This window comes from Cucurbita maxima, unplaced genomic scaffold (genome assembly GCF_002738345.1).
Source record: "Cucurbita maxima cultivar Rimu unplaced genomic scaffold, Cmax_1.0 Cma_Scf00001, whole genome shotgun sequence".
Classification (NCBI taxonomy): Eukaryota; Viridiplantae; Streptophyta; class Magnoliopsida; order Cucurbitales; family Cucurbitaceae; genus Cucurbita; species Cucurbita maxima.
The window spans coordinates 6,289,300-6,314,202 of NW_019272017.1; the positions used below are offsets into that span (position 1 = coordinate 6,289,300).

At 35.6% G+C, this 24,903-nt stretch overlaps 3 protein-coding genes across 5 annotated transcripts in view; all 3 read left to right on the forward strand.

Moving 5' to 3' along the window:
• Positions 1–56: 56 nt before the first annotated feature.
• On the forward strand, positions 57–14,810 carry LOC111477705 (TBC1 domain family member 2A). Of its 2 annotated transcripts, XM_023121597.1 has the most exons (19): positions 57–345; positions 1,062–1,131; positions 1,272–1,907; positions 2,003–2,188; positions 2,276–2,389; positions 2,768–2,826; positions 3,144–3,210; positions 3,342–3,393; positions 3,512–3,604; positions 3,779–3,862; positions 3,984–4,208; positions 4,302–4,393; positions 4,942–5,003; positions 7,608–7,677; positions 8,317–8,397; positions 8,475–8,576; positions 10,683–10,825; positions 11,307–11,424; positions 14,399–14,810. In XM_023121597.1, the coding sequence occupies exons 1-19, from the start codon at positions 275–277 to the stop codon at positions 14,519–14,521; spliced, it is 2,448 nt and encodes an 815-aa protein (XP_022977365.1). In that variant the 5' UTR covers positions 57–274; the 3' UTR covers positions 14,522–14,810. The 2 variants fall into 2 exon arrangements, with proteins under 2 accessions (XP_022977365.1, XP_022977357.1); XM_023121589.1 differs by having other exon boundaries at positions 3,984–4,393.
• A 2,221-nt stretch (positions 14,811–17,031) lies between these two features.
• LOC111487344 (probable serine/threonine-protein kinase PBL7) lies at positions 17,032–21,244 on the forward strand. The gene is made up of 5 exons (XM_023134738.1): positions 17,032–17,223; positions 18,148–18,347; positions 19,211–19,400; positions 19,518–19,909; positions 20,632–21,244. Exons 1-5 carry the CDS (start codon positions 17,109–17,111, stop codon positions 20,896–20,898), a joined length of 1,164 nt encoding a protein of 387 aa, XP_022990506.1. The 5' UTR covers positions 17,032–17,108; the 3' UTR covers positions 20,899–21,244.
• Positions 21,245–22,068: 824 nt separating this feature from the next.
• The window catches only part of LOC111485133 (elongator complex protein 6), a 4,560-nt gene continuing 1,725 nt past the window's right edge, over positions 22,069–24,903 (forward strand). For both annotated transcript variants that reach the window (XM_023131879.1, XM_023131870.1), the window contains exons 1-2: positions 22,069–22,386; positions 23,015–23,087. In XM_023131879.1, coding sequence (XP_022987647.1) covers positions 22,150–22,386; positions 23,015–23,087 — 310 coding nt within the window. In that variant the 5' untranslated portion in view covers positions 22,069–22,149. The remainder of the gene's footprint in view (positions 22,387–23,014; positions 23,088–24,903) is intronic.

Consider the following 24,903-nt stretch of genomic DNA (forward strand, 5'->3'; position numbering starts at 1 on the left):
AAAAAAAAAAAAAAAGCAGAAGCAGTTATAATTCTCATTGGCTTTGGCTTTTGGTTCGTTTTGGTCTTCATTATCTTGAACTCTGTGCTAAGTTACCAGAGGCACCACCCCTAATGACGTGACGCTAATCTCGGCCATTTCCATGTGCTTCACTCTCTCTCTCAGTCGCTTCATGTACCCCCGATTTCCTCTCTTTCTCTCTCTCTGAATTCAGTTGCAGAATATCAAGGGAAATCCGAGATCTCCACCTTCTATTCCGCGGGAAGCTCTCTGTATGGTTCAATCTTCATCAATGAAGGCTGCCAGCAAAGCCGCTAACCATCTCCTCGCCTTTGATCACAAGAGGTAATGCCTTCCTTCATTTTTTAGAATCTTGCATTGGTTCTGCTACCTCCACGTGTTCCGAAACCATGGGAATCAATGTGTCGAGCTATCTGTTTTTCTCGTTTGTAGGGTTTTTTCGTACATCGTCTCTATCTGATCTAGCGGATTTCAGTTTACGTGACAGCATTACGCGCGTTTATTTTGTTAGCTTACACCGTCGGATTTCCCGATCGTACCGGGTTAGCTGGCTTTGTGGTTTGGTCTGATGAACATTAGTTTTGGTTGGTTGTGAAATTTGGTGTGTTTTTTCATGTTCTTGGAGTCGTGGAGAAATACGTGCCTTTTGTTTTTATGATTTATCGTGCTTCGGACGGTAGGTTGCTTTGGAAATTAATGTGCGTATCGGGATTCAATCTAGATAGGCTTGTAATTGAACAGTGAAAGGGTGTTTTGTTATTGTCGAACGCTATGGAAAGTGGAATTCGGCATTCAGAAATCATAATATGTTATTGTCTAGTCTAAATTTCCAGTCGTTGGAGGATGACGGCAGGTAACTTAAGCTGGGTTAGCCTTAGAAGTTCACCTTTGTGGTATCTGCTTCTATTTTATGCTAGGCTCGGTTTAGAATTGTTTCCATTTGTATATACATTGAGAAAGGGCTTATTTGGTCTTTCTTTTATCCAACCCTATGTATTGATGGTTTTCGTGCATTGAAAAATTGATTGATATTGGTACAGGGATGCATACGGGTTCGCTGTGAGACCTCAGCATGTACAAAGATACCGAGAGTATGCCAATATCTACAAGGTTTTCTTCCACTTATAACTGTTCTTCCTGAAACGTACACATTGGGGACTTTAGGTTTTTATTGTTAACATTTTAAATTTTCCATCAATAAAAAAAAATGCATATAGTACCTTGTTCATTTAATGTACTTGTAAACTTAGGAGGAAGAGGAGGAGAGATCTGAACGATGGAACTCCTTCCTGGATCGTCAAGCAGAGTCTGCTCAGTCACTTGTTAATGAGTTATCAGTGGAAGACGATAAAAAGGCATCACATGTAGAAGCTGTCAAGGAAGAGATAGACTCTACTATAGAGGAGGACACTGAAAGAGAAGATTCAAACAGTCAGAATTCAGCTTTGGACAGTAATAATGACCTTCATAATGCTAATGGCTTGAAAAATGAAGGTGTGTCATCAGAAAAGGATACAAAAACTCACAAGATTCAGATATGGACTGAAATTAGACCATCACTTCGAGCAATTGAAGATATGATGAGTGTTCGTGTAAAGAAAAAGAAGGATTTATCAAATCATAATCACGACACTGGAACCAGAAAGTTGCTTTCTGCTATAGAAGAGGCTAAATCGCCTCGTGGAGCATCTGAGGAGGACTCTGAGGATGAGTTCTATGATGTGGAGAAGTCGGATCCAGCACAAGAGGCTCCTTCAAGTGACAATGCCAATGGCCTTGTTGTGGGTATTCCGGCTTTTTTGTTGCCTGTCGAATCTTCATTTCCATGGAGAGAGGAGCTGGAGGTCCTTGTGAGAGGTGGGGTGCCAATGGCTCTTCGGGGTGAGGTAGGAATTATCTCTCTGTCTTAGTTTCTTTCGGCTATCAACGAGTGCTTCAGCCTACTAAAATTTTCAATTGCTTCTTTTATGTGCTATGTCAGCTTTGGCAGGCATTTGTAGGGGTTAGAGCAAGGAGGGTTGAAAAGTATTACACAGATCTCCTAGCCTCAGATACAAATTCTGAGAACAACGCGGAAAATCATAGTCTTCAATCAGACAGCAACAGCAAAGGGTCTTCTACTGACTCTGTGTGTACAACTGAGAAATGGAAAGGGCAAATTGAAAAGGTCTTTGCATTGTCCTCAGTCCCTCTTTTATGCATCCCTACACTTGGCTTTCTTGAAACCCCCTTTAATTCCATATTTTGAATGCAGGATTTGCCTCGCACTTTTCCTGGCCATCCTGCTTTGGATGTGGATGGTAGAAATGCATTAAGGCGTTTGCTGACTGCATATGCTAGACATAATCCCTCTGTTGGATATTGTCAGGTAATATTTTAAGACACCCTCATAACAGCTGTGAAACTCATGAACTTTTTATTTTTTTTGTTTGTTCAGATTGATATCCTGTAGCTGCACTGTTTGTGCTGAAAAATTAACAAACTAACATGATATTAAGAGTTGTAAAGAGGGAAGGTTCCAAATATAATGGCCTTCATGGAGTCAATCTTTGGCTATTCCAATTCACAGTAGACTTGTACGAACTGATACTATATTCATTTATAAGAAACGAACAGGCAAAGCAATTTGAGAGACCACAGTAGCTCAATTTTTTTTTTGGGAATTTTTGCCAATAGATGATGTTTCATTCCACGTTCTTTATCTCTGGCCTACATCTTGATGGTTCAAACTTCTATCCGTCTTCAGGCCATGAATTTCTTTGCTGGCTTATTGTTGCTTCTCATGCCTGAAGAAAATGCTTTTTGGTAAGTTTTGGTACTTATTTGTTATGGTTTCCTTGGCGGACATGATCTACTACTTCTTCTTCTTTCTGTTCTCTCTTTATTATCTTGTGGCATGGGGTGTGGGTGAGTAGGTCTACACTTATATTGGAGTGCCTTTTGGTGATGGAATGTGGGTAAAATTATGGCAGCATATTTAGCAATTTCTTTCTTTGCTTTAGTAATATTTTTTTTTAGGGGAATACATAAACTGTGCTGCACATGGAGGCTTTTGGAGATTATAATATCATCCCTCTAAAGGACAATCTAACTGGTTATCCACTTGCATTTTAATCTTTCAGGACCTTAATGGGAATTATTGATGACTACTTTGATGGGTATTACTCCGAGGAAATGATTGAATCTCAAGTATGTTATCTTTTTGCTTAATTTATTGGCTATGCTTATATCTGTTTTCCCCCTCATATTTATCCTACAAATTTTACAATTTGTAGCCGGTTGAATACTAACAATAATTTTGATGATTTCTTCTGTATTAGGTAGATCAATTTGTATTTGAGGAGTTGGTGCGTGAGAGATTTCCTAAAATGGGTTTGTACATCCACGTTATTTTTTTTTTTTTTTATTGATTTTGAATGCAGCAAAGTGTGATTTGTGTCAAGAATTTTTCTCGTGCTTTGTTTTATTGTTTTTCCCTTTTCTGCCACAGTCAATCATCTAGATTACCTGGGAGTGCAGGTGGCATGGGTTACTGGGCCGTGGTTCCTATCCATATTTATGAACATGCTGCCATGGGAAAGTGGTCAGGTTTTATACTGTATCTTTTTATTTTTTATTTTCTGATGAATTGTTCACTATATCTAACAACCCGGTGGTGCAATATCTAGCTGACTCCTACTCACAATCTTATTATTTAATTATGTGGGTATTTGATGAAGTCGACTATTAACTGTCTCCTCTTTTCTGTTGATTTCAGTTCTTCGAGTTTGGGATGTTCTTCTTTTTGAAGGAAACCGTGTGATGCTTTTCAGAACAGCACTGGCACTGATGGAGCTATATGGTACTGGATGAAAGCAATTCATTTATATTCATCCTTTGTTTATTTGTTCATACAACAGTTTGCACTCTACCATAGATTGTTATGCTTCGTGAAATTTCATTTGGCTCTCAGTTACTTGTAGGCCCTGCGTTGGTTACTACAAAGGACGCTGGAGATGCTGTGACTTTGCTGCAGTCACTTGCTGGCTCAACATTTGACAGCAGCCAACTTGTATTGACTGCTTGTATGGGTTTCCAAAATGTTAATGAAACTAGATTAAGAGAGCTGAGAACTAAACATAGACCTGCTGTAGTCACTGCTATTGAGGAAAGATCTAAGGGGCTTCGAGCATGGAAGGATTCTCAGGGTTTAGCTTCTAAGCTTTATAGTTTTAAGCATGATTCAAAATCTTCGATGGTAGAAACAATGAACAGTTCACAAGTAAATGGTGGTTTGTTAGGCCCCGAGTCTGGTTCCACCAATGCGGAAGAAATTCTTATTACATTGCCTGGGGAAGATGAGATTGATTCTGCTCCTGATCTTCAAGATCAGGTCGTTTATATTTTATCCTTTCTTCTCAGCCGTCTCTCCGAGTTTAAAGGAATTAATGTTCATGACATTTCTTTTCAGTTGGTAATCCTAGTGGATGTTTCTGTGTTAAAAGAGTACTTACACCCACATTTCTAGTGGGGCATTGATATCAGGTTTAGAAACTAATGCACATTTTGTTTATGGACTTAAAGAAATAAATCAATCAATTTTTAAACTAATGCACATATTATGTTACTGTAGAACTGTTCTTTTTCTGTCATAGAGATATTCAAAATATTGGCTTTTAACTCGTTAGGTGAAAAGGGAATCATGACCCAGAAGACATACATGCTAAATAGCAACTGAGATTCTTCAATGGTTCTGGATTTTTTTGTAGGATTGATTGCGCATGTTAATTTCATATATATAGTTTGAATCAGGAATTTGAAAAGATTTCCATGATTTTATTTCTACGTATGAACTTTGACTGATATTGGAGTTTCAAGAGGTAGTTGATAAAAGAACCTTTATTGCTAGCTTTGGTTTGAACTTTTACCAACAACTTGCAGGTAGTGTGGTTAAAGGTTGAATTGTGTAAATTGTTGGAGGAGAAGCGATCTTCTATTTTAAGGTACATACTCTTTATTTAATTTAGTTTTTTGTGGCTTGTGTATGCTCACACATCTTTCCTCATGACTCAATTACAATTTTTAATGCTGCTGTGGTGATTTATGGTGGCAATGATGCAAAACATTATTGAAAATTTTAGCTCCGTGATGGACGCTTATGAAATCTAAGTCAGATGTAGTTATTCTAAACCACCATCATTCAACAAACAACTTCATTGGCTGTAGCATAAACTTCTTCTTTTCAGGTTAATTTAATTAGAACAAAAAAGAGTCTTTTAAATGTAAAATAAAAAGACCATTAAGTATGCATTGCGCGTGAATTACACAAGCAAGAAATGTGTAGAGATACAATCATTGAGAGAATGTGTCTATGTTAATAGAATATGAAATGACGAAGAAAGTGCATGTAGAAAGAGATTAATGAGAGGGTGTATGTACGGAAAGAAATTGTTGGAAGAAAGTGTTTATTTTCATGTTGGCATGCCTAGGAGTGAAGCTGAGTGAGTGAAATGCCCTCATCAAGGTGTGCGGCTCACAACCTTTTAAACATTCGCTATTCTCGTTTTCCTTTCTAAAAATGGTAAATTGGATGTTAGTGAAATTAAGAACTTCAAAGCTAACGAGAGAAAACAAGTAAAAGTAATTGAGGAAATGCATTCAGAGTGAAATTAAGAGAAGAAAGTATGCACTGAAAGAGATAATTGATAACATTTTTTTTTTTTTTTTTGGCTAAAAACAATTTCATTGATTGAGTGAAATTTTCCAAAGAGGTACAAAATTGGCCTCGTTCATAGGGAATGCACCAATTTGCACCGGGAATTTTAAATAGGGACTACTAAGGGGCTGTATGTTTTTACACCAAAAAGGAGCATGGAAAATAGTTAACTCTAAACCTTCCCTGAAGGGCCTATCTTTGCCTTGGAAAATTCTTGCATTTCTTTCATCCCAAATCTTCCGTAAAACCGCTCTGATAATGCTAGGCCAAAGAAGCTCCTTTCTAGATTTGAAAGGACGATCCATCAGTAATATTCTAATCCACCCAAGAGAATCCGCAGATGGAACTGTGGACCACCCAAAAGCGCACACACACACACAAAAAAAAAAAAAAAAAAAAAAAAAAAAAAAAAAAAAAAAAAAAANGGAAGAAAATATGGCTTTGTGTTTCACACATTGTCTTTCTGGCAAAGGCAGCAACAAGAAGGGAAAAAGTTGATCCATGGGCCCCTCTTTTGTAGTTGGCCTATAGAGTTGAGGTAAGAGTAGCTTAATTACCATTGGAGGACTTTGATTCTTTTAGGACAAGGGAACTTCCACATTTTCTTGCAAAGATCCATTGCTTGCGAGGAGCAGACAGAAGAGAGGTGCGAGATCAATGATTTTGTTGAGAAGAATCCACTACTCTCAAGCTTCCATCTGAGAAAAGGAGGCACACTCAACAATTTCATCATCTTTGAGATTCATCCTATAGTTCAAAGTCTAAGAGCTATTTCCACGGGTCCACACATTAGAAATGGATTCATGTTTTGATTCAGCAATAGCAAAATGGTTAGGAAAGCTCTTTCTGAGAGAATCAATCTTGATCCATTGGTCAAACCAAAAGGAGGTGGAGTTTCCGTCGCCAACAATGCACTCATTGTTGCTATAAAAAGGGTCCTTCTGTTTCAGAATGTGGCTCCATGGGTTTTTGGAGGAGACATGATGATTAGTGGATGGCTTTTTATCATTATGATGAGATCCTAATTAAGCCTTGATGATTTTCCTCCATAGAGCCCCTTTTTCCTGTATAAAGCGCCAAATTCATTTAGCCAGTAGAGCTTTATTACACAGCCTAATGTCAACAATGCCAAGCCCCCCATCTTCCAGTGGACGCTTAGGTCTAGACATGGTGGGAAAAAGTAGAGGGAGTGATGTTTGTGTCATGGTAGCAAGTTTCGGCAAGAAGGGTTGGTGTGGTGGAGGGGAAGAGGCGAGAGAGGGGAGAGAAAAAACATGTTTATTCGTAGGAACAAAAAGTTAATGCCAACGTATGTGATCAGATTAATAGATAATGTATTTAAGTCAAAAGAAATCGTTAAAGCACTTATCAATTTTCTTTTTTAAAAAAAAAAAAACTTCTAACTGCTTTTTGTTTCTTTCAAAATGTCTTCCTTATTTTTCAGCAAAACATAATTATTCTTTTAGAAAATGATTTTAAGCATTTTAAGTTACTTCTTAAGGTGAAAAGCATTACCGAAAATATTTCAAGTAATTCAAAGTGGATTTGCATGCGAAGAATCTTTGATATCCTTCCATTAAGCAATATCATCAGTGAAAGAACTGAGTTTTACTTTGTGAATATTGTTCATTAGTAAAGAAAGCTTTGCATCATAATCTTTAAGATGTGAGTTGTACAAGGAATCAACTCATATGATCAAGAAAAGTTTAAAAATGATAAAAAAAAGATCCTGAAAGTAAATAGAATGAGATCTAGTTTTGTGTGGTGCAGTCGTGTTCAAAATACTGTTTCACAGGCTCTCTAGATTACAGTTATATCGACTACCCTTACATTCATTCTATTATATTCCTTATTTCTACAATTATACATGACCTTTCTGTACTTTTATCAGAGCGGAGGAGCTGGAGACTGCTTTAATGGAGATGGTTAAGCAGGATAATCGTCGGCAGTTGAGTGCTAGGGTATATTAAAAATAACCTAAGACTTGAGTTCTTTTCTTGCTTTCTCCGTGTTAAGCATCTTGTGCTGTTGATTGAAAATTTCTGTATATCTTCAACCTTTATTGTCGTGAACTTTCCTTCTTGGAAATAGCTAGTAACTTCCGTTCATCTATGAATTACACGCTATAGTACTAAGATGAGGGAGGGCGTTAACCATTTTGCCGGCTTAGAAATTTTCAATTCTTGCCACTTTTTTATTTGTTATTTTAATAAATAAATGTAAGTGAGTAGCCTGCAAGTGACATGTAGGAATTCTATAAATAAATGCACCGGTAGTCTCTTTTGTTTAGTCACTTTGTTGCCAAACGCTCCAAAATTAAGTTTAGGCTGTAGGCTGTAGCATCTTTGCTTTTTCATAGTAGCAAGTTTAAGTTCTAAAATGGAAACAATCCATTTTTTGCTGTTCTATATTTTCTCTGTTGTTTTAAGTGGTCATTGTTAATATGTAACGGTGAATAGTTTTCTAACATATAATGACTTAAATTCATTATGTTTTTAAACTGACAAAAAGAATGTAAACGTAAGCAAAAGTACAAAAAGTATATATTTCCCAGTATTATCGTAGTGTTTACTTGTTTGAGGAACTGCATTGATGCGCAGGTTGAGCAATTGGAACAAGAGGTTGCTGAGCTTCGACAGGGACTTGCCGATAAACAGGAACAGGAAACGGCAATGCTACAGGTTTCTGTCATTATTATCCTTCTCTTTGTACTTTTGATTATCTTTCTTCATTCATGAGGATTCATGCTTTGTTTTAGGTCTTGATGCGGGTTGAACAAGAGCAAAAACTCACTGAAGATGCTCGAAGATTTGCTGAGCAAGATTCTGCAGCACAAAAATATGCAGCTCAGATGTTTCAGGTTACCTCTTGTTAATCGCTTTATATGATGCATCTTTCTAAATTCTCTATTAGAGGTAAGAAAAGAAAAGGAAAAGATAGATCGTAATATTTGTAATAGAAATTTCTGTCCTTGGGGTGATTTATATGAAATCTTTTCCTTCCAATACCACCTTCAACTTATTTGTTTAATTACAACTGATTCCTTTCACTTTGTTGTCGGAAAACTCACATGATTTAATACCCTTGCACTTAAATGCCTTGATGCCACTAGAAAAGAAGATATTAAATGGAAACAATGTGAGAGAGATTTGTAGGAAAAAGCTCGTGCACCATTCAAAATCCAGTTCATAAAGGAGATGCTTTCAATGATATGATTGAGAATCATTGTCATCTATTCCTCCATTTCAACCTCCGAGTAAAGTTTGCATCAAAATGGGCATATGCCTTCAAAAAAGGCAGCCAAAGATTCCTTATCTAGATCATCGATCTTCTTAGAATTAATTTGATCCATTTACCCTATGGTCATAATACACTGTTGGCATATCGAGATTTGATCCCTGGAAGCCTCTTGAGTAAGTCATTGGAAAATTTAAAGGTTATCAGCCTAATCTTTGATCCACGGGGAACCTTCTAATTGATTTCGTCAGAAAGTGAAAAAAAAAGAATTGTGGTTAAACTTCAATTACGCCTTTATATGGTCCCTTTGGCTAGACAGGAATTCTTGTATCTTTACTGACACTAATCATAGTTTTGGCTAGCCCTGACTTGGAGTAAATTGGTCCCTCCTTTTTGTTACTATGGTTAGTAGGTTCGTTGTTGCCCAATGTACCTAATGTTACTTTTGACGTTACACCTTCCCAGGGGAAAAAAAAATTCTGATTGATTTTTCGTTTCGGTGAGAAATCTCTGATGGGATAAAAGTTTTGTTTGAGAGAAGCACTTGTTAATCATCCAACTTTATAGAGAAAGGGACCTTTCCACCAAAATTCAAACAAAACAACACAAGGGACAAAAGGATGATGCATTTCTTTTCCTCAAGGAAGGGTCACAAAAAAACCCTCCAAAATCTGGATCAATGATGCAGATGGGGTAATTTCAAAAAAAGAAAAGTGTTGGGCACTCCAGTTTGAGGCCGTAAACTGTACAAGATCATAAAAATAGGCTAAAGAAGGAGGGCATCTTTTTTTGTTACCCGTTGGTGTGTGGGGATATCTCATCTCCCCCTCCTTTTTTCTTCTCCCTTTTTACAATGAAAGTCATGCTTCTTATCCAAAAAGGGGAAGAAAAAAAAAAAGAAAAAAAAAAAGCTAAAGAAGTATTCTTATCTGAGAAAACTCCTTTGCTTCTTTCCTTCAAGTCAGCCAAAGGATTGCCCTTGACAGGTTAATCTAAGCAATTTAGCTTTGTCTTCAAGCCACCATCCAGTTAAGACTTCTGCCGTCCAGATTTCCACTCGCTTTGGTTTGCCTCCCTGAAGACCAAACAGCTCCATTTAAAATGTACACAAGAACTTCTATCAGTCCATGGGGTCTGAAGGCAACAGATCCAGAATTATTGACCATAGGAAGTTCCAGGTAAGTTGACGGCCAGCTTCCTGCAACACAATTTAATGAATGTCACATGGTTGACTTCCACTTCTTGGATGTTATGAAAGCAAGGACAGTGGTGATTTATTTCTTAGACCCTAATTGAGTTCAAAAGTCATAATTTTTAAGTTTTAACCACTTGAGAAGGTTATTTTCCTCACAAGAACAAAATAAAATGAACAATCTTAGAAGGATTTAACTCCATTTAGGAGCTATGAACTGTAGGTTTGAATATTGAGAAGGTTATAACCAATTTGCTCATATGGCATACAAGCCTTGACAAATAAAAGGCATAAACCTCCTTTACATCCGTCAATGAAAGTTTGTTTCTTATTGAGAAGAAAAAGAAGCATAACCCCTTAGGTTATAGTATTATCATTTGTCATCTTGTAATTGTATTTTGATCATGTTTACTACAAAGTTGTATTTGTTTTAACTTTAAAAATGAGCATTAGGTTTAGACCCCCAACTCTGGTTATTAGTAATTGGATCATTTGCATCTGTGCTGATCTTATGCTACAACGACTGTATTTGTGTAGGAAAAGTATGAACAGGCTACTTCCGCACTTGCTGAAATGGAGAAGAGAGCAGTTATGGCAGAATCAATGCTGGAGGCAACCTTGCAGTACCAGTCTGGCCAACTCAAAGCACAGCCTTCTCCCCGCTCTGTACATTCTCCTAGGTGTGTAATTAACTTTTTTTAAAATCCCATCTCTTTCAGGCGCCCTGGTTCCATCTTCAGTTACTGAAAAAAACCTTTAGTTTTTTATGTTTTGTTCTTTAATTGCTAATTCATGTTTGGAATTCCATTGTTGGGTTTCATCCCTCTTTTTGTGGAAGTTGTAGTTCTTGTTCTTTTAAGTTTTCGTAGAATTTATTGATTCTTGTTTTTTTTTTTTTTTTCTCCCATAGAATGTTCGAGTGTACTTCAAAATTATTATTAAATTGAAACCCCTCGTCTTGACTTCCCATAAATTGGTGGCAATAATTTTGGGTTAATAGTATGATCAAGGGAAAAGCATGGCAGAAGAACAAGGGTTCATTTATAAAACACGGACTAACATTTGTGGGACAAATTTATGATTTTATTTATTTATTATGCTCATGTTTCTTCTGTAAATAAAATCCACATTAAGTTGAAATGAGGGTTTTTTTTCCTTCAGATCCCTGCCATCGGACTCTTCATTAAGGAGCAGTCAAGAGTCTGCACAGGACTTCCCTGCAAGAAAGATAGGTTTGCTTGGTCGACCATTTGGGTTTGGCTGGCGTGATAAAAACAAGGTTACTGCCTAATTTCCCTTTACTTTTACATAGAGGTCTATTTTTTCTGCTCATTCTAATATTTTCTTCTCGAAGTATCTGATTTCCTTTCAATGCAAAGTTATAGACTTATAAAAACTTGCAATTTGGTGACTATTTTTTCTTTAATAATATTCCCATATTTTACAAAATCTCTTAATTAACTCCAACAATAAATTTGTATCATAAATAAGTTAGAAAATTTTGTATTAAATCTTCATCTGAATATGAAAAATATGCTTATCAATTTTCCTATAGCTTTTAAAACTAAGAAACGTGAAACACAGGGAACTGCCAGCATATACAAGAAAGGATTCTATTGTTGGTAATTAGAGAAATATTTCTCTTTGGATAAGAGTAAAGCGTTTTGGTCAAGGTTGATCATAAGACTAGGATTACAAAATAATTTTATGTGCTAGGAGCTCTACATGAAGATGCGGACTATATAATACTAAGAAATAAATTAAGAAGTTTTTTTCTTCCTTTTTCCTCCAAAGAAGCATAGATAACTTTGAAGACAATTCCATAAGCGTTGCCCTTAAATCACCAGCCTTGGTGATCCGGGGATTCCTCCTTAGACAGCAAAAACAACAGGCAAGACTGGACATAGCCAAATTGGGGAATATCTCTAGGAGCTCTCTTAAGTGTTGAGGCATGGAACCACAGAAACATCTTAACCTTCTTCGGGACATTAAACTTCAAACCTACGTAGTCTTTAGGTTTGTTGAGGTCTTTGTAAGCTTGAGGAAAGCAGATTTAGAGGTGAATAGATGTGATGGATGACGAGGCAAACCCACCTTGTCTTGACGAACTTCTAATTGAACAAAATTTATTTTCTCTGTAAGGGCAACTCAGCTGCCAGTAGTCTATAAAAAGGCCTCTTTAAAGGTCCAACCACACCAATCATTGGCTTCTCTCCATCATTCACAAATATAGGCTCTGGTATTCTTTTCTTTTTTTTTTGTTCTCTCTCTCTCTATGAAAATTGGTTTTTCATTAAAAGAAACAAAAAATCAATTGTGATGAGGGAACCAGAAGTCCGAACACCATCCCAAAAATGCACTTTCTTCATAGATAGGATATTGATGTCAATCTTTGCGACTAGGAAGCTATACATCCCAAAGTCCTCCCACAAATGGATACAGTGACCGTTTGCTACTTCAAAATTAAAAATGAAGGAGCTATTCTTTGTAATGTTGTGCCACGGCCTTTGCATGCCCACTTTTGTGGTTCCCTAGGCATGTTCTTATCTGTTGATTCATACAAATGTGTACAAATAGAAAGTTGCATATAGTAGCGGGCTCTACCATGAGTTAAAAAACCCTAAGAGTATATATATGAAAAAAAAAATGTGTATAAACAGCCTGTATAAAAGAGAAAAAAATTAAATTACACAACGTAATCAAGAATTTCCAATAAAAATAAACTTATATCACGCAAAAGTAATTTTGTTAATCACAAAATACAGTGAGACCATAACTAGCTTCATTTATACACCATTGAATTATATTTGATGCACTGTTGTGAATCACAGTTCTCCACGATGTTTTGTCCTATTGAATACATCTCCACAACCACTTAGGACTTCGTTTCTCTGCTTGAAGAAGCCAATAGCTAGGCCTCCATACTAGAGGGGGAAGGAAGGACAACACCAACATTTAGCTGAATGTCTGCCTCGATCTCTGATCCTCTAGTCCCTTATTAGCTTCTTCTTAACTTAATGGATAAGTTTAAAAAGATGGAAAACTTAAGAAGACTAAAATGCACTGAAGCTAGGTGTTGAGACATAATATTTCAAACGTCCTACCAAACACTCTTTACTCCTTCAAGGATCCTCCTATTTCTTTGAAAAATGCAAGAAAACAACTTGCCAAAGAAGCATCCTCTATCATGAAATATTGGATGAAGGATTGTTTCCAAGAACTGCAACAATAGCAAGAGACAATCCCAAAACCTTATTTAAGGAGAGAGTGTGGAGCCAAGTTACCTATTTCAAGCCCTTTCCCTAATAATTTTAGACACAACCTTCCAACTATTGAGATGAAATCCTCCACTCTGTCTTACACATCCGTTCATGGTAAGTATTATACCTTCATAAAAAAGAGTATCTAGTACCCGTTCATGGATGAACTAATATTTAGAAAAGAAAAACTATTGTCCTTGCCTGGCTTTTTTCGTCTTCCTACGTTTGTCTCTGTTTCAGTTAAGACTGAGGCTTTACGAGCCTGCTGCGGGAACTTCAGCATAGGAACTGTATGTTTTCTTCCCGGCTACGGAAAAAAAAGAAACCTGACGAGACTGGCTTTTTTTTTTTTTGGAAAGAGACCATCAGTCGATAACCTTAATCCTTTTATGAGAAACGGACGCACTACTGGTTTCCTTGTTATGTGGATCAGCAGTCAATTGTGTCGAAGGGTAATCATAGCATTTTGGTCTTGTAAATTCCTCTCGCCGTTGATTAGACCCTGCCAGTCTGCTTTCTCTCTTCTTTTTGGTAGCATTCTGGTAATGAATTTGTCATGTGTATTAGGCATCAAGTTCTTCAATGAGTTGTCTGGTGTAGGTTTTTTTATTTTTTTATTTTTTTATTTTTTTTATGCATATTCAAAATAGGTCATGGGGTGCACAACTGAGACCCCACCCATAATAATATCTCTTGTAGTCTGATACTTGAAATTTTCTCTATATTTAAATTATTAAATTTCTGCATAGGTTGTTTGGAGTTTGGGACCCGCTCTTGAAACACAAGCTGTCTCATTGCCGGACTATCAATTTGATACTTTCAATTATCATTGTTTTTCAATGCACAGTCCTTCAACACTAATTTTACTTAACTGTAAATGTAACGTAGTAGTATGCATGTTCTTATGTATCAACTTAATGCGATGAAAACTATCTCTTCCTTAGTGTCTCTGAACCTAATGTTCTAACGTCGTGCCTGCTCCGTATCCCACAGGGAAAACCATCCAATGTTGAGGACCCAAATCCAAATGATGGTAGCAAGACTACCGAAGAGGAAACTTCAATCCAGAAAAAAACTCCTGAAGAAGAGTCGCCAAATTCAGGCGTTGATCAGTAACACATTAACGGCCTCCATGACGAGTAAAACTCCATCTCAAAAATGGTACTCGTATCTATACATTACAAATTGCAGTACACCATCATTTTGGAGTTGCATTTCCTGTATCTATATACCACTCCCAACAATAGTTTTAAAGATATATTTATCTTTTCTCTATCAGCATAGAAATATATAATATATATAGATACCAGGTAGAACCAATTTTTTGGTTGATTCTTTGTTTGTTTGGTTAAATTACAGGATAATAATTGTAAAATCTTTGTATTTACAAAAAATCTTGTCATGCCATCATCCTTTCTAAGTACGGTTCCCATTAGGCCCTCATAAAGACTTGAAAAAACTTCCTAATCCTAACAGATTGCATTTCAAAATAACAGGTAAGAGAAGTTGGGAACATAGATTGTCCACAAAACCGGTAGGCTCTTAGCCCTGTTTCTGTGTCTTTATAATGCTGTTGTTATTCAATTTTCCATAAATGCTTGCTCTGTTGTCCATGTACTTTTTGACTTTACATATTTAATTCTCCCTCTCATAATTCAAAGCCCAGAGGCTGACCATGAAATTAGGTGGAGTTCCAATTGGCTACCACGTGTCAGCTTACTGTAATTGGTTGGTGACCAAGAACATGTTAAGGACACTGTTTGTTGCCATTTGCAGCTTCTGGCCAATAAATATTAGATACAACCTTGAGTAAGGCCATTTCTAGTAGAACAGTAAATGGCTTGGAAATGTATTTATAATGTATTTAATCCGTTTTAAGATATGCATTCAAAATGTAAAAATGATTAATCGCTCTATTAAATGTATATTATAAACTTTGGTTTAGTTTGATGTGGTCTTTATATTTTCAAAATGATTATTCTGATCTATGTACTTTTAAAAAATGGTCATTTGGTAGTACGACACTTCAAATTTTCATAAGCTTCTATGTTTGTAAGCTCAACTTATAATTAAATATTTAATAAATTTTATAGCAATCACATGAAATTGAGAATAATTGTACAAATAATGCCCTCCTCAATGTATTAAACGTGTAACAATTTAGTCGCCACCACAATAAATCTCATTAAAATTAAATATTTATTTTTATTACACGACTTAATCTTATCCAAATCAGTTTTACGGGTCTATATGGATAAGAAATTTATTAAAAACTTAATAATACAACTAAAGTATTAGGATATTTCTTAAAAATAAAATATTGGGAAGACATCCAACAATTTTGATGTAATAGAAGTTAATATGTAATTTCACCGATAATTGCGATGGGTTGGTAGGTTAATTATGAAGTTATGTGAATCAAGGAATAATTAGTTGTTAGCAAAAGGATAAAGTTAGGCTTTATTGAGATTCAAAAATATTTGCAAAAAAATAGTTCTTAATTTTTTTTTTTTTTTTAAAAAAAAACTAAAATTATTGCATATCTTTCTTTCTTTCTATTATAATAAAGAGTACTAGAGATTTCCATCTCTCATTTTGACAAATATATTCATAATTACGTATGAAAATTGAATTAAAAAAATGTATATGTGAGAATAAAAATAGTATATTATAAGCCATTCTTATTAAAATATTCATAGTTACTCTAAATTTTATTAATAAAAATAAAAAAAGAAAATTAAATATGTGAATGATTTATTAGATATAAAATTTTAAAAAATTAAAATTTATTAGCGGAAAAATTAGAAATTTAAAAATATATTAAAAGGGACCATTAGATATAAACTATTTTTTTTTTCAAATTTCAAAAATATCAAATACACACAAATGAAAAGGTTCAATTTATAATCAATTCACAATATTATTTTAAATTTATTTACCATATTTTGGTAAGCTATTTTAATTTAAAAGGTAAAATATTTAAAAACTTTGTTTTGACATTCCTTTGTTAAAAATTTCCCATTTCAGAATTTTTTGGTTTAATATTTTGTATTAATTTTTCTTTACATTTATTGAGAAACAACAAAAATCATTAAATTGAAAAAAAAAAAAAACTGACGTATTATTATCATTTTAAAATTATTTTGTATTTTCATTTATTTACTCATAGATCCATAAATTTGTTAAATTATCATTCTAGTCCTTATATTTTAAAAAGAGGCTTTAAAATTAATTATTATTATTGTTTTTTTTTTAGAGTTAGAGGAAAAAAAATTTGAAACCATTAAATTATGTATATTTTATGTCTAAAAATTATTTTAAAACATGATATATAAAATATCAAATTTAACTTTTAATAAATTTTAAAAATTTTAAAAATTAAAAATTTGAAAATTTGAAAAATGTATCCGACCTAGAAAATAAAATTTTGGAAACTTGTTAGAAATTTTAAAATTTCCCAACTCATCCTCAAGGTTTGTTTTATTTGCGCAGTAGCACCCACTTTTTGTGCACTGAATGGAAAACAGAACAAAAATCGGGGGATGTTTCAGAAATTTAGTAAAATAAAAGGATGTATCTGCAAAAAAGGCCTGGTAAGAAAAGATATAAGCGTGTTTGGGCGTCAGTTTTAACCTTCCCTCTCTCAGTTCTCTCTGTGGACTTCGGTGATACTCTGTGAGGTACGGGAGAGAGAGAGTACGCCATGGGATGGTTTCTCTGTACTGGAGGTTCAAATAAGAGGGGAAAACAACAGCAGCAGCAGCAGCAGCAGCAGCAGGTTCAGAAGAAGGACGATGATCCGATCCCATCGGCTTCAGGTAAATTTATGAACAATGTTCAAAAATTTATCGCTCTCATTTGCGTTCAATTGGAGATTCTACTCGAGTTTTAATGCAAATGTGCACTGCGGAGTTTAGTTTACTCAACTTTGGATAGGAAATCCATCGTTAATGGCAATGGTCTTGCCATTTCTGGGGATTTGCAAGGATTTGAATGGGAGGTGTTTTAATTTTCCCTTTTGAGTTTTTTTTTTTTTTTTCGAGTTTGTTTTTGTTTGAGCTATTGGGTGTTTTTATAGCTTGAATTGAGTTAGAGAAAGCAGCTACAAGGAATTTTAGGTGGTCTTTACCCTTTAGGATTTGTTCTTGGAGTCTATTTATTTCTTTCCTTTCTTTTAGTTTCTTTTTTTAGGTATAGGATTGTTGCAGGCTCTTTGAAATGGTTTGAAATTTTGGTATCTCATAGTGAATCGTTGATGCAGTTTCTTTTTTAGTGAATTATGAAATATCTCAGTTATATGCTTCATAAACCCAATTTTAAGAATTCCTATTTCGAGTTGTTTTGCTTTGGTGTACATGATGATGCTTGGATTATTTACTCTGTTATAAACTTAATTCGATTCCATGTACTTTCCGACGGTTCTCTCTCTTTTCATCATATTCTTCTTCTTCTCTTAGGTGACTATACTATTTCTGTGTTGTTGCATCAAAATTTTCACTTTGGGTTATCGGATTGTTAGGTGGCATCTTTTTCTTTTGGGGAAAAAAACGTGTTGTTTGTATGCATTTCTGGTCTGCTTTGCAATGCAGCTACTGCTGTTGAAGGATGTTGTTTAATCATTCTATGTTATCTATTATTTCGTTTTCAATGATGCTTATGTGTTTTAATTATCAAAATTGCCTTTTACTCGTTTGCAAAACTTGTTATTGAATGTTGTTCTGTAAACCCATTTTTATATGCAGAAAAGTTAATGGTTAAGCCGATATTTAATGGGAAGAACGAGGCTCTAAAAGATGAAGGTTCTGATCAGATTGCAGCACAAACAATTACATTCTCATTCCGAGAGTTGGCAGCTGCAACAAAGTATTTTAGAGCCGACTGTCTTTTAGGTGAAGGAGGTTTCGGTCAAGTATATAAAGGACGATTGGAGAGCATAAATCAGGTAGATTTTAGTTTTTTTTTTTTTTTTCATCATTGGAGTAATCATGACAATGATCGAGTTCGCTACTACCTTAAACTCCAAGTCAAGTTGGTTTTCATAAGGTTAAATTTCAACTGCTCTATTTCTTTATCCATGAAGTTTTGTAACATTGGATGTCTCTGCTATCTGTGCTGCAAGGTTGAACAATCCTAAATGTTCTAACATAGTTATCTTATTCTATTGGATACATTTTGGTGGAAACCCTTTTTACCAATATTGTTGATCTCAATCCTATCAACGATGTCATTCTCTTTAAGAAAAGATGAAATTTTAGCATTGGCTAGTAATCTGCATAACTGGGAACGAAGATAACTAAGTTGGCATATTAACATTAATTTTGCACCCCTGCCGGTGCTGTTGATCTTATTGCAGCTCATATTGAATATCAAATCATTCTATAACAATGCTTTATTGGTGGCACATCTGAATTAAAACAGTTCATCCATTCTTTAGTCTGAGAAATAATTGAAACTGTCTGCAGAAATGGAGTTCTTAGCAAAAAGAATTGTTATTGTGATTTCCTAGTTGCTAAAATCATCATTCAACCTGAATTTTTTTCTTAATATTAATATATTGAGCTGCACCTGTCGAAAGAAATGGACTTGTTTGCAAAAATTTTGTATTAACTGTAGCTGTCTAATTATCTGGGAAGGAACTTAAAGCTGTAAAATTGAGTACACACTCTCTCTCATGCACGTAAGACAGACATAAAATCTAAAGAAAAGAGGAAATGGACTAAATATCCAATTTACTGCATTTGTTTGAAGGCCTTTATTTGAAACGCTGCAGGGAAGTTCTGATCCTTGTGATTTTGTTGAATACAGGTAGTTGCCATCAAGCAACTTGATCGAAATGGGCTACAAGGGAACAGGGAATTTCTCGTTGAAGTACTAATGTTAAGCCTACTCCATCATCCAAATCTTGTTAATTTAATTGGCTACTGTGCGGATGGCGATCAAAGACTCTTGGTTTATGAATACATGCCACTGGGATCGTTGGAAGACCATCTACATGGTTTGCATCTACCACAGTGTCTATTGCCTTCATTTTTCAATCGTCTTTCCCTTCTGCATTCTTCTTTAATCTTGTTTCTTTTGAGTTAATGACACCATCATAAAATACTTGTGCCAGATCTCCCACCCGATAAGAAACGACTTGATTGGAATATAAGAATGAAAATAGCTGCTGGTGCTGCAAAGGGCTTAGAGTACTTGCATGACAAAGCTAACCCCCCAGTTATATATCGTGATCTGAAATGCTCTAACATCCTGCTTGGTGAAAATTACCATCCTAAGCTATCCGATTTTGGCTTGGCAAAATTAGGCCCCGTGGGGGATAACACTCATGTGTCTACAAGAGTGATGGGAACGTATGGATACTGTGCTCCTGAATATGCAATGACAGGCCAGCTCACTTTAAAATCAGATGTTTATAGCTTTGGAGTTGTTCTGCTTGAAATTATTACCGGCAGAAAAGCTATTGACAATTCAAGAGCCGCAGGGGAACATAATTTGGTGGCATGGGTAGTAATCATCTCTTCCTTTTCCTCTTTAGTTATCCAGTTCATGCCTTCCGCTCTTACTTTTTTACATTAATATGCTGTTCTAAAGATCATCTTCTTGTGAAGATAATTGTGGGATATGTAAGCTCACTCATTTCACACACGATCCAATTACAACTTATGCATGCACACAGCACTAGGGGTGCAAGTGAAAACTGAAAAAACCGCTCAAACCCACCGAAACCACTATTGGTTTGGGTTGAAGACAGTCTGGTTTGGCGGGTTCGGTTTCCAAATGAAGAAAACTGAAAATTCACGGTTGTTTTGGGTTTTTTGATGATAGACTAAATATACTCGTGCCTACATAAGATATTTATGTCGTAAAAACAAGAAGTTCATTAAAATGCTGAACCATGATTGTGACTGCTGTCATTTGCTTGGTTGTTTGTAGCTGTGACCTTCCTTATTTACTATTCTTGAAATTTTGAATTTTGTGGATCTGATATTACCTTTTTTCGTATCTATTCCATTATAAGACTATGATTTTGTTAAAGATTCCTTGGAATATTAGTTCAGATACCTGAGCTGAATCCAAGTAAATGTATAATGTGCTGCATTTTCAAATACAATTTCTGCCAAATGATATGATTTGCGACATTATATATAGTTGTTTATATGTCCTGGAGTAAATAAGGGGAGGATCATCTGTTTTTGTCCAAAAAATCTTACTTTTCTTCATCTCAGGCACAACCCTTATTTAAAGACAGAAGGAAGTTTCCACAGATGGCCGATCCATTGCTCCAAGGACAATACCCAGTCAGAGGCTTATATCAAGCTCTTGCAGTAGCTGCAATGTGTGTTCAGGAACAGCCTCATATGCGTCCCCTCATCGCCGATGTCGTCACGGCCCTCACATATCTTGCCTCCCAAAAATGCGATCCTGAAACGCAACCAGTTCAAAGCGCCCGCAGTAGCTTGTCCACACCTAGATCTTCTAGAAGAGAACTGTGATGTTTAAAAAAGAAGCTACCATGAAACCAAATTCTAACAATCAGACAAGTATATGAAACAAGTATCCTGGCATGTCTCGTGGTGCAGTTGCATTCCAGATAGCTCCTCTACTCTCCCCCAGGTTTTGTTCTTAGAAAAAAAAATTTCAATTCTTTTGTTATAATTTTTATGATTATTCCTCACCTGTTCCAAGCCATTTCCTTCCAGCACAAGATTCTTTATGTATGTACAATTGAGCTTGGTGCTTTTGTAGCTATATAGAAATAGGCCTTCCTGTGGATTTGCTGTTGATTCAAGTTGTGAATGTATACACTTTGAATTGCAAAAGCTTTCAAGCATTCTTACACCGCCGCCGCCTATGCCTTCTGCATTTTCATTCTTTTTAGTTCCCAGCAATGAAATTGGGCAGCAATTGCTCTACAAATATGCAGGCTTTAAATGTGAAGTGTTTCTGATATGGAGGGGCAGAGCCAAGAACAAATATGGAACACAATTGCTCCCTTGTTTTGTCTTCTTTTCAAATTTTATATCAACTTTTTACTTATAGCTGTGACTCTGGCTCTTCTCTTTCTTTCTTTTTTTTTTTTTCTTTTTTTTTTTTGGGCTCAACAGTTAATAGGAACAAAAAAATCAAGTTTTAAATTTTGGAACGAGTTTCTTGTTTAAGGAGTTATGCTTGGATTGACTCCAATTACGTCCGGGTAAGCATAACTAGTTGCCTTTTATAAGCGCAAGCTCATGGCCTGACTTGAATTCTCGAGATCAGCAAGCCAACATTTGCGAGTGAAAAATGACCGAACAAATGGACCTCTTGAAAATTGTTGGTTAAATATCTTGATAATTACTCTCTTAAATCATTATAAATTTCGAACTACAAAAACTCTTGTATTTGAAGTACAACCAATAATCCAAAGATTAAAAGCATTAACCATTTTGCTTTATTTTTATTTTTTTAAGAGTTTATATTTGATATTCAAAAATATATATATATTTATATATATCAAATTCTAAAATTAAAATAAAATTTTAAAATTTATTTTGTTTACTTTAAAAAATAACGTGGCTTCATTTAAAGTATGAGTGGAAAGTAAATAAACAGAATTAAAAATAATAATAATAAAAAAGAAACAGCATAGGACCGCGAAGCATTTCCAGTTACCACACTAGGAACCAAACGAAAAATTACTATATATTTGCTTTCTCCTTTCTCGCTCTGCTCCGCCTGTCGCCGCCCTAAAACCTCGAACCATCATGAGCCGAATGACTTCGAATTTGCTTGATGAAGCTATAGGTCTCGATGATTCTACGAGTCTCTCCCCTCTGGTCGGCCGTCTGTTGCTTGTTGAGGATTGTGTTGAAACCAGCGGCGCTTTTGTTCTTCATCACCTCCTCAAGCGCGCCTTTTCTTCTCCTCACTCTTCCAATGCCGTCATCTTCATTGCATTCTCTCAGTCCTTTGTTCACTATGAGCGCGTGCTCAGGAAACTGGTGCGATCTCGCTATTTATGCATGTGTGTGGATGTTTATAGCTTAGATGTTTTGCTATTTGTTGGTTTGAGTTTGGCGACGGACTTTTTTCGATTGTGGTATGAGTTCCTATTGCTCACTTGAACTTGGTTGTTGGTGAGAGGAACCGTGGTGGAAATTTATTACAAGATTATATAGCAGCACTAACGGAGAATTCTGAACTCCTCAAGGCTGCTATCAACAGAACAAGTTTTAAGAATTACATATTAACGAGTTGCATAAAGAATTCGTTATTGGACGATTGACTGATATTCTTTTTAGTGGAATATAGTTTATGAAATTATTAAGCCTGATAACAATTTGATTATTGGCCTTTTGAAAATTAAGCTTATAATCACTGATCTTTCAATGGTAAAGAAATAAGCTCTTTTTTCAAGAACCAAATCGTTATTAAATGATGATTGATAAGCTTATAAAGGAACATTTTGACTTATCTAGCTTTTAGTGATAAAAATTGACAATAATATCTTGATGTTGGATCTCTCTTCTCATTCATCTGTTATCTGTCGTGCTGAAATTCTGTCATTTAATTACTTTAATTTAGTGTTCAGAATGAGAGTATTTATCTGCAGAACTATATTTTAATCAGGGGTGTAACTTAGCTGCTCAAAGGGACAGCCATAGGTTCTTTTTCTTAGACATGCTTACGGTGGGCTGTTCAGGTGAGAAAACCAGGTATAATATCATCATTTAAGCTTTTATCTTATTCACCCTCCATTTTTTCAAACTTCTCATTCTTTCTGCATCTGTTGGAGTAGCTTTATTTTCTACTTGTATAAATGATGATTTACTTACACTTAGAAGGGATTGGTTGCATATCCAGCTATTGATGAAGTAGGTTGTCCCCCACCCTTTCTACACTTGCAGCGAAGAATTTATTTTTCATAATTCATTGACCCCCCATTACTTCCTCATTACTGAGCTTGGATATCTGGATAACCATGAAATAAAGATAGCTAATGGGTTTTTTTCTTTTCTTTTCTTTTTTCTCAGTTTTGCTATAAAATAGAAAAATGTTTCCTCATCTTTTTAAAGTTATCGTGTTTTTCATCTTTTCATTCTATTATTATTATTATTATTTTTTGGTGAAGAAACAAGAATCTTATTGATGAATGAAATTAACAAAAGAGGAAACAAAAACTTCCAAATATTCATAGTGGATAACAAAATATTCTTCTCGTAGCTAAAAGATTAGTGAGCCTAGTCCTTGAAGGATTTTGCACATTTACACTGACCGAAAGCATTAAAGAGATCCCAAGTCTTTGAAAACGTGGCTGTTCCTCTCTTTCTAATGGGTCGATAAAAAGGTGTCGATAAGCTAGTTCCAAATGGTCCTCTTTTGAACCATGAAGTGTTGGCCCATGAGCATGTAGGAGAGGAATTTGCGAATGATGATAGGCCATGTAGCGTGCCTACCAAGGGCTTCTGAAACCGAGGACCAGAAGTGCCTAGCAAAGGAACAATTGATAAAGAGGCGACCTTGCAACTCTGTGTCCTTCCAGCAGAAAACACAGACTGATGGGATAAGTTTTGATGAAGTAACTTCTTTTGTTGTTATTGGTGTTGATATTCTTGTGGGCTGAGTTTCCGAAAGAAAATCTTCGCTCTCCTACGGTATTTTCCATCACAAAGGCAATTGTAGAGGGGGTCTATGTCATGTTTTTGTTGTTTTGGCCATGTTGATTATAGGACTCCACCGAGAAAATGGTTGATGGTTCCATCAGCCAAACCCATCTATCCATAGCATTTGAAAGAATTACCGTTTCAAGCGATGCAGCAAGGAAGCCCATTACTAATCTCATCTGATTCCATCTTTCTGAGATGAAAGCATATGGCTTATATATTAAGTCTGTAAAGATTGAGGAACGATTGAGCCAATGAGCCATCACCAGTCCGTTGCTCATTCTAAAAGGATCTCTCCCTCCCATCACCAATTTTTGCTTTCCAAGGTCCTTAATACTGCTGGATAGCTGGAGATATATGGCCAAGTGGCTTTGGAAGAGAATTTCCTGGAAGGAGGAGGCCGTCGATGGCAAGGGTCAGATTAGTTATACTTAGACTTAATAACCTGCCTCCAAAGGGTTTGTCTTTCATTAGTGAATCTCCAAATTCATTTGGCAAGTAAAGCTTCATTTTTTATCTTTTACACTGCCAATGCCCAAGCCTCCAAGGTAAAGGGGCTTCTTGGTAATATCCCAACTAACATTGTGCATGCCTTTCTCCATCTTAGATTCTTGGGCCATTCCCAAAAGAAATTTGTGATGATCTTTTCATCTCGCCTGCCATTAAACAGAGGCCAGGAATAAATGAGGAGATTGGAGAGTGTAGCATTTATAAGCATTTGATGGCCACCGTCATATCTATATGTAGCATTTGTAATCCCTATTGTTGGGACATCATTCTGTATCATTTCATTCGGTCAATGAAATCGTTTCCTATCAAAACAGAACCAAAAAAAAAAAAAAAAAAAAAAAAAAA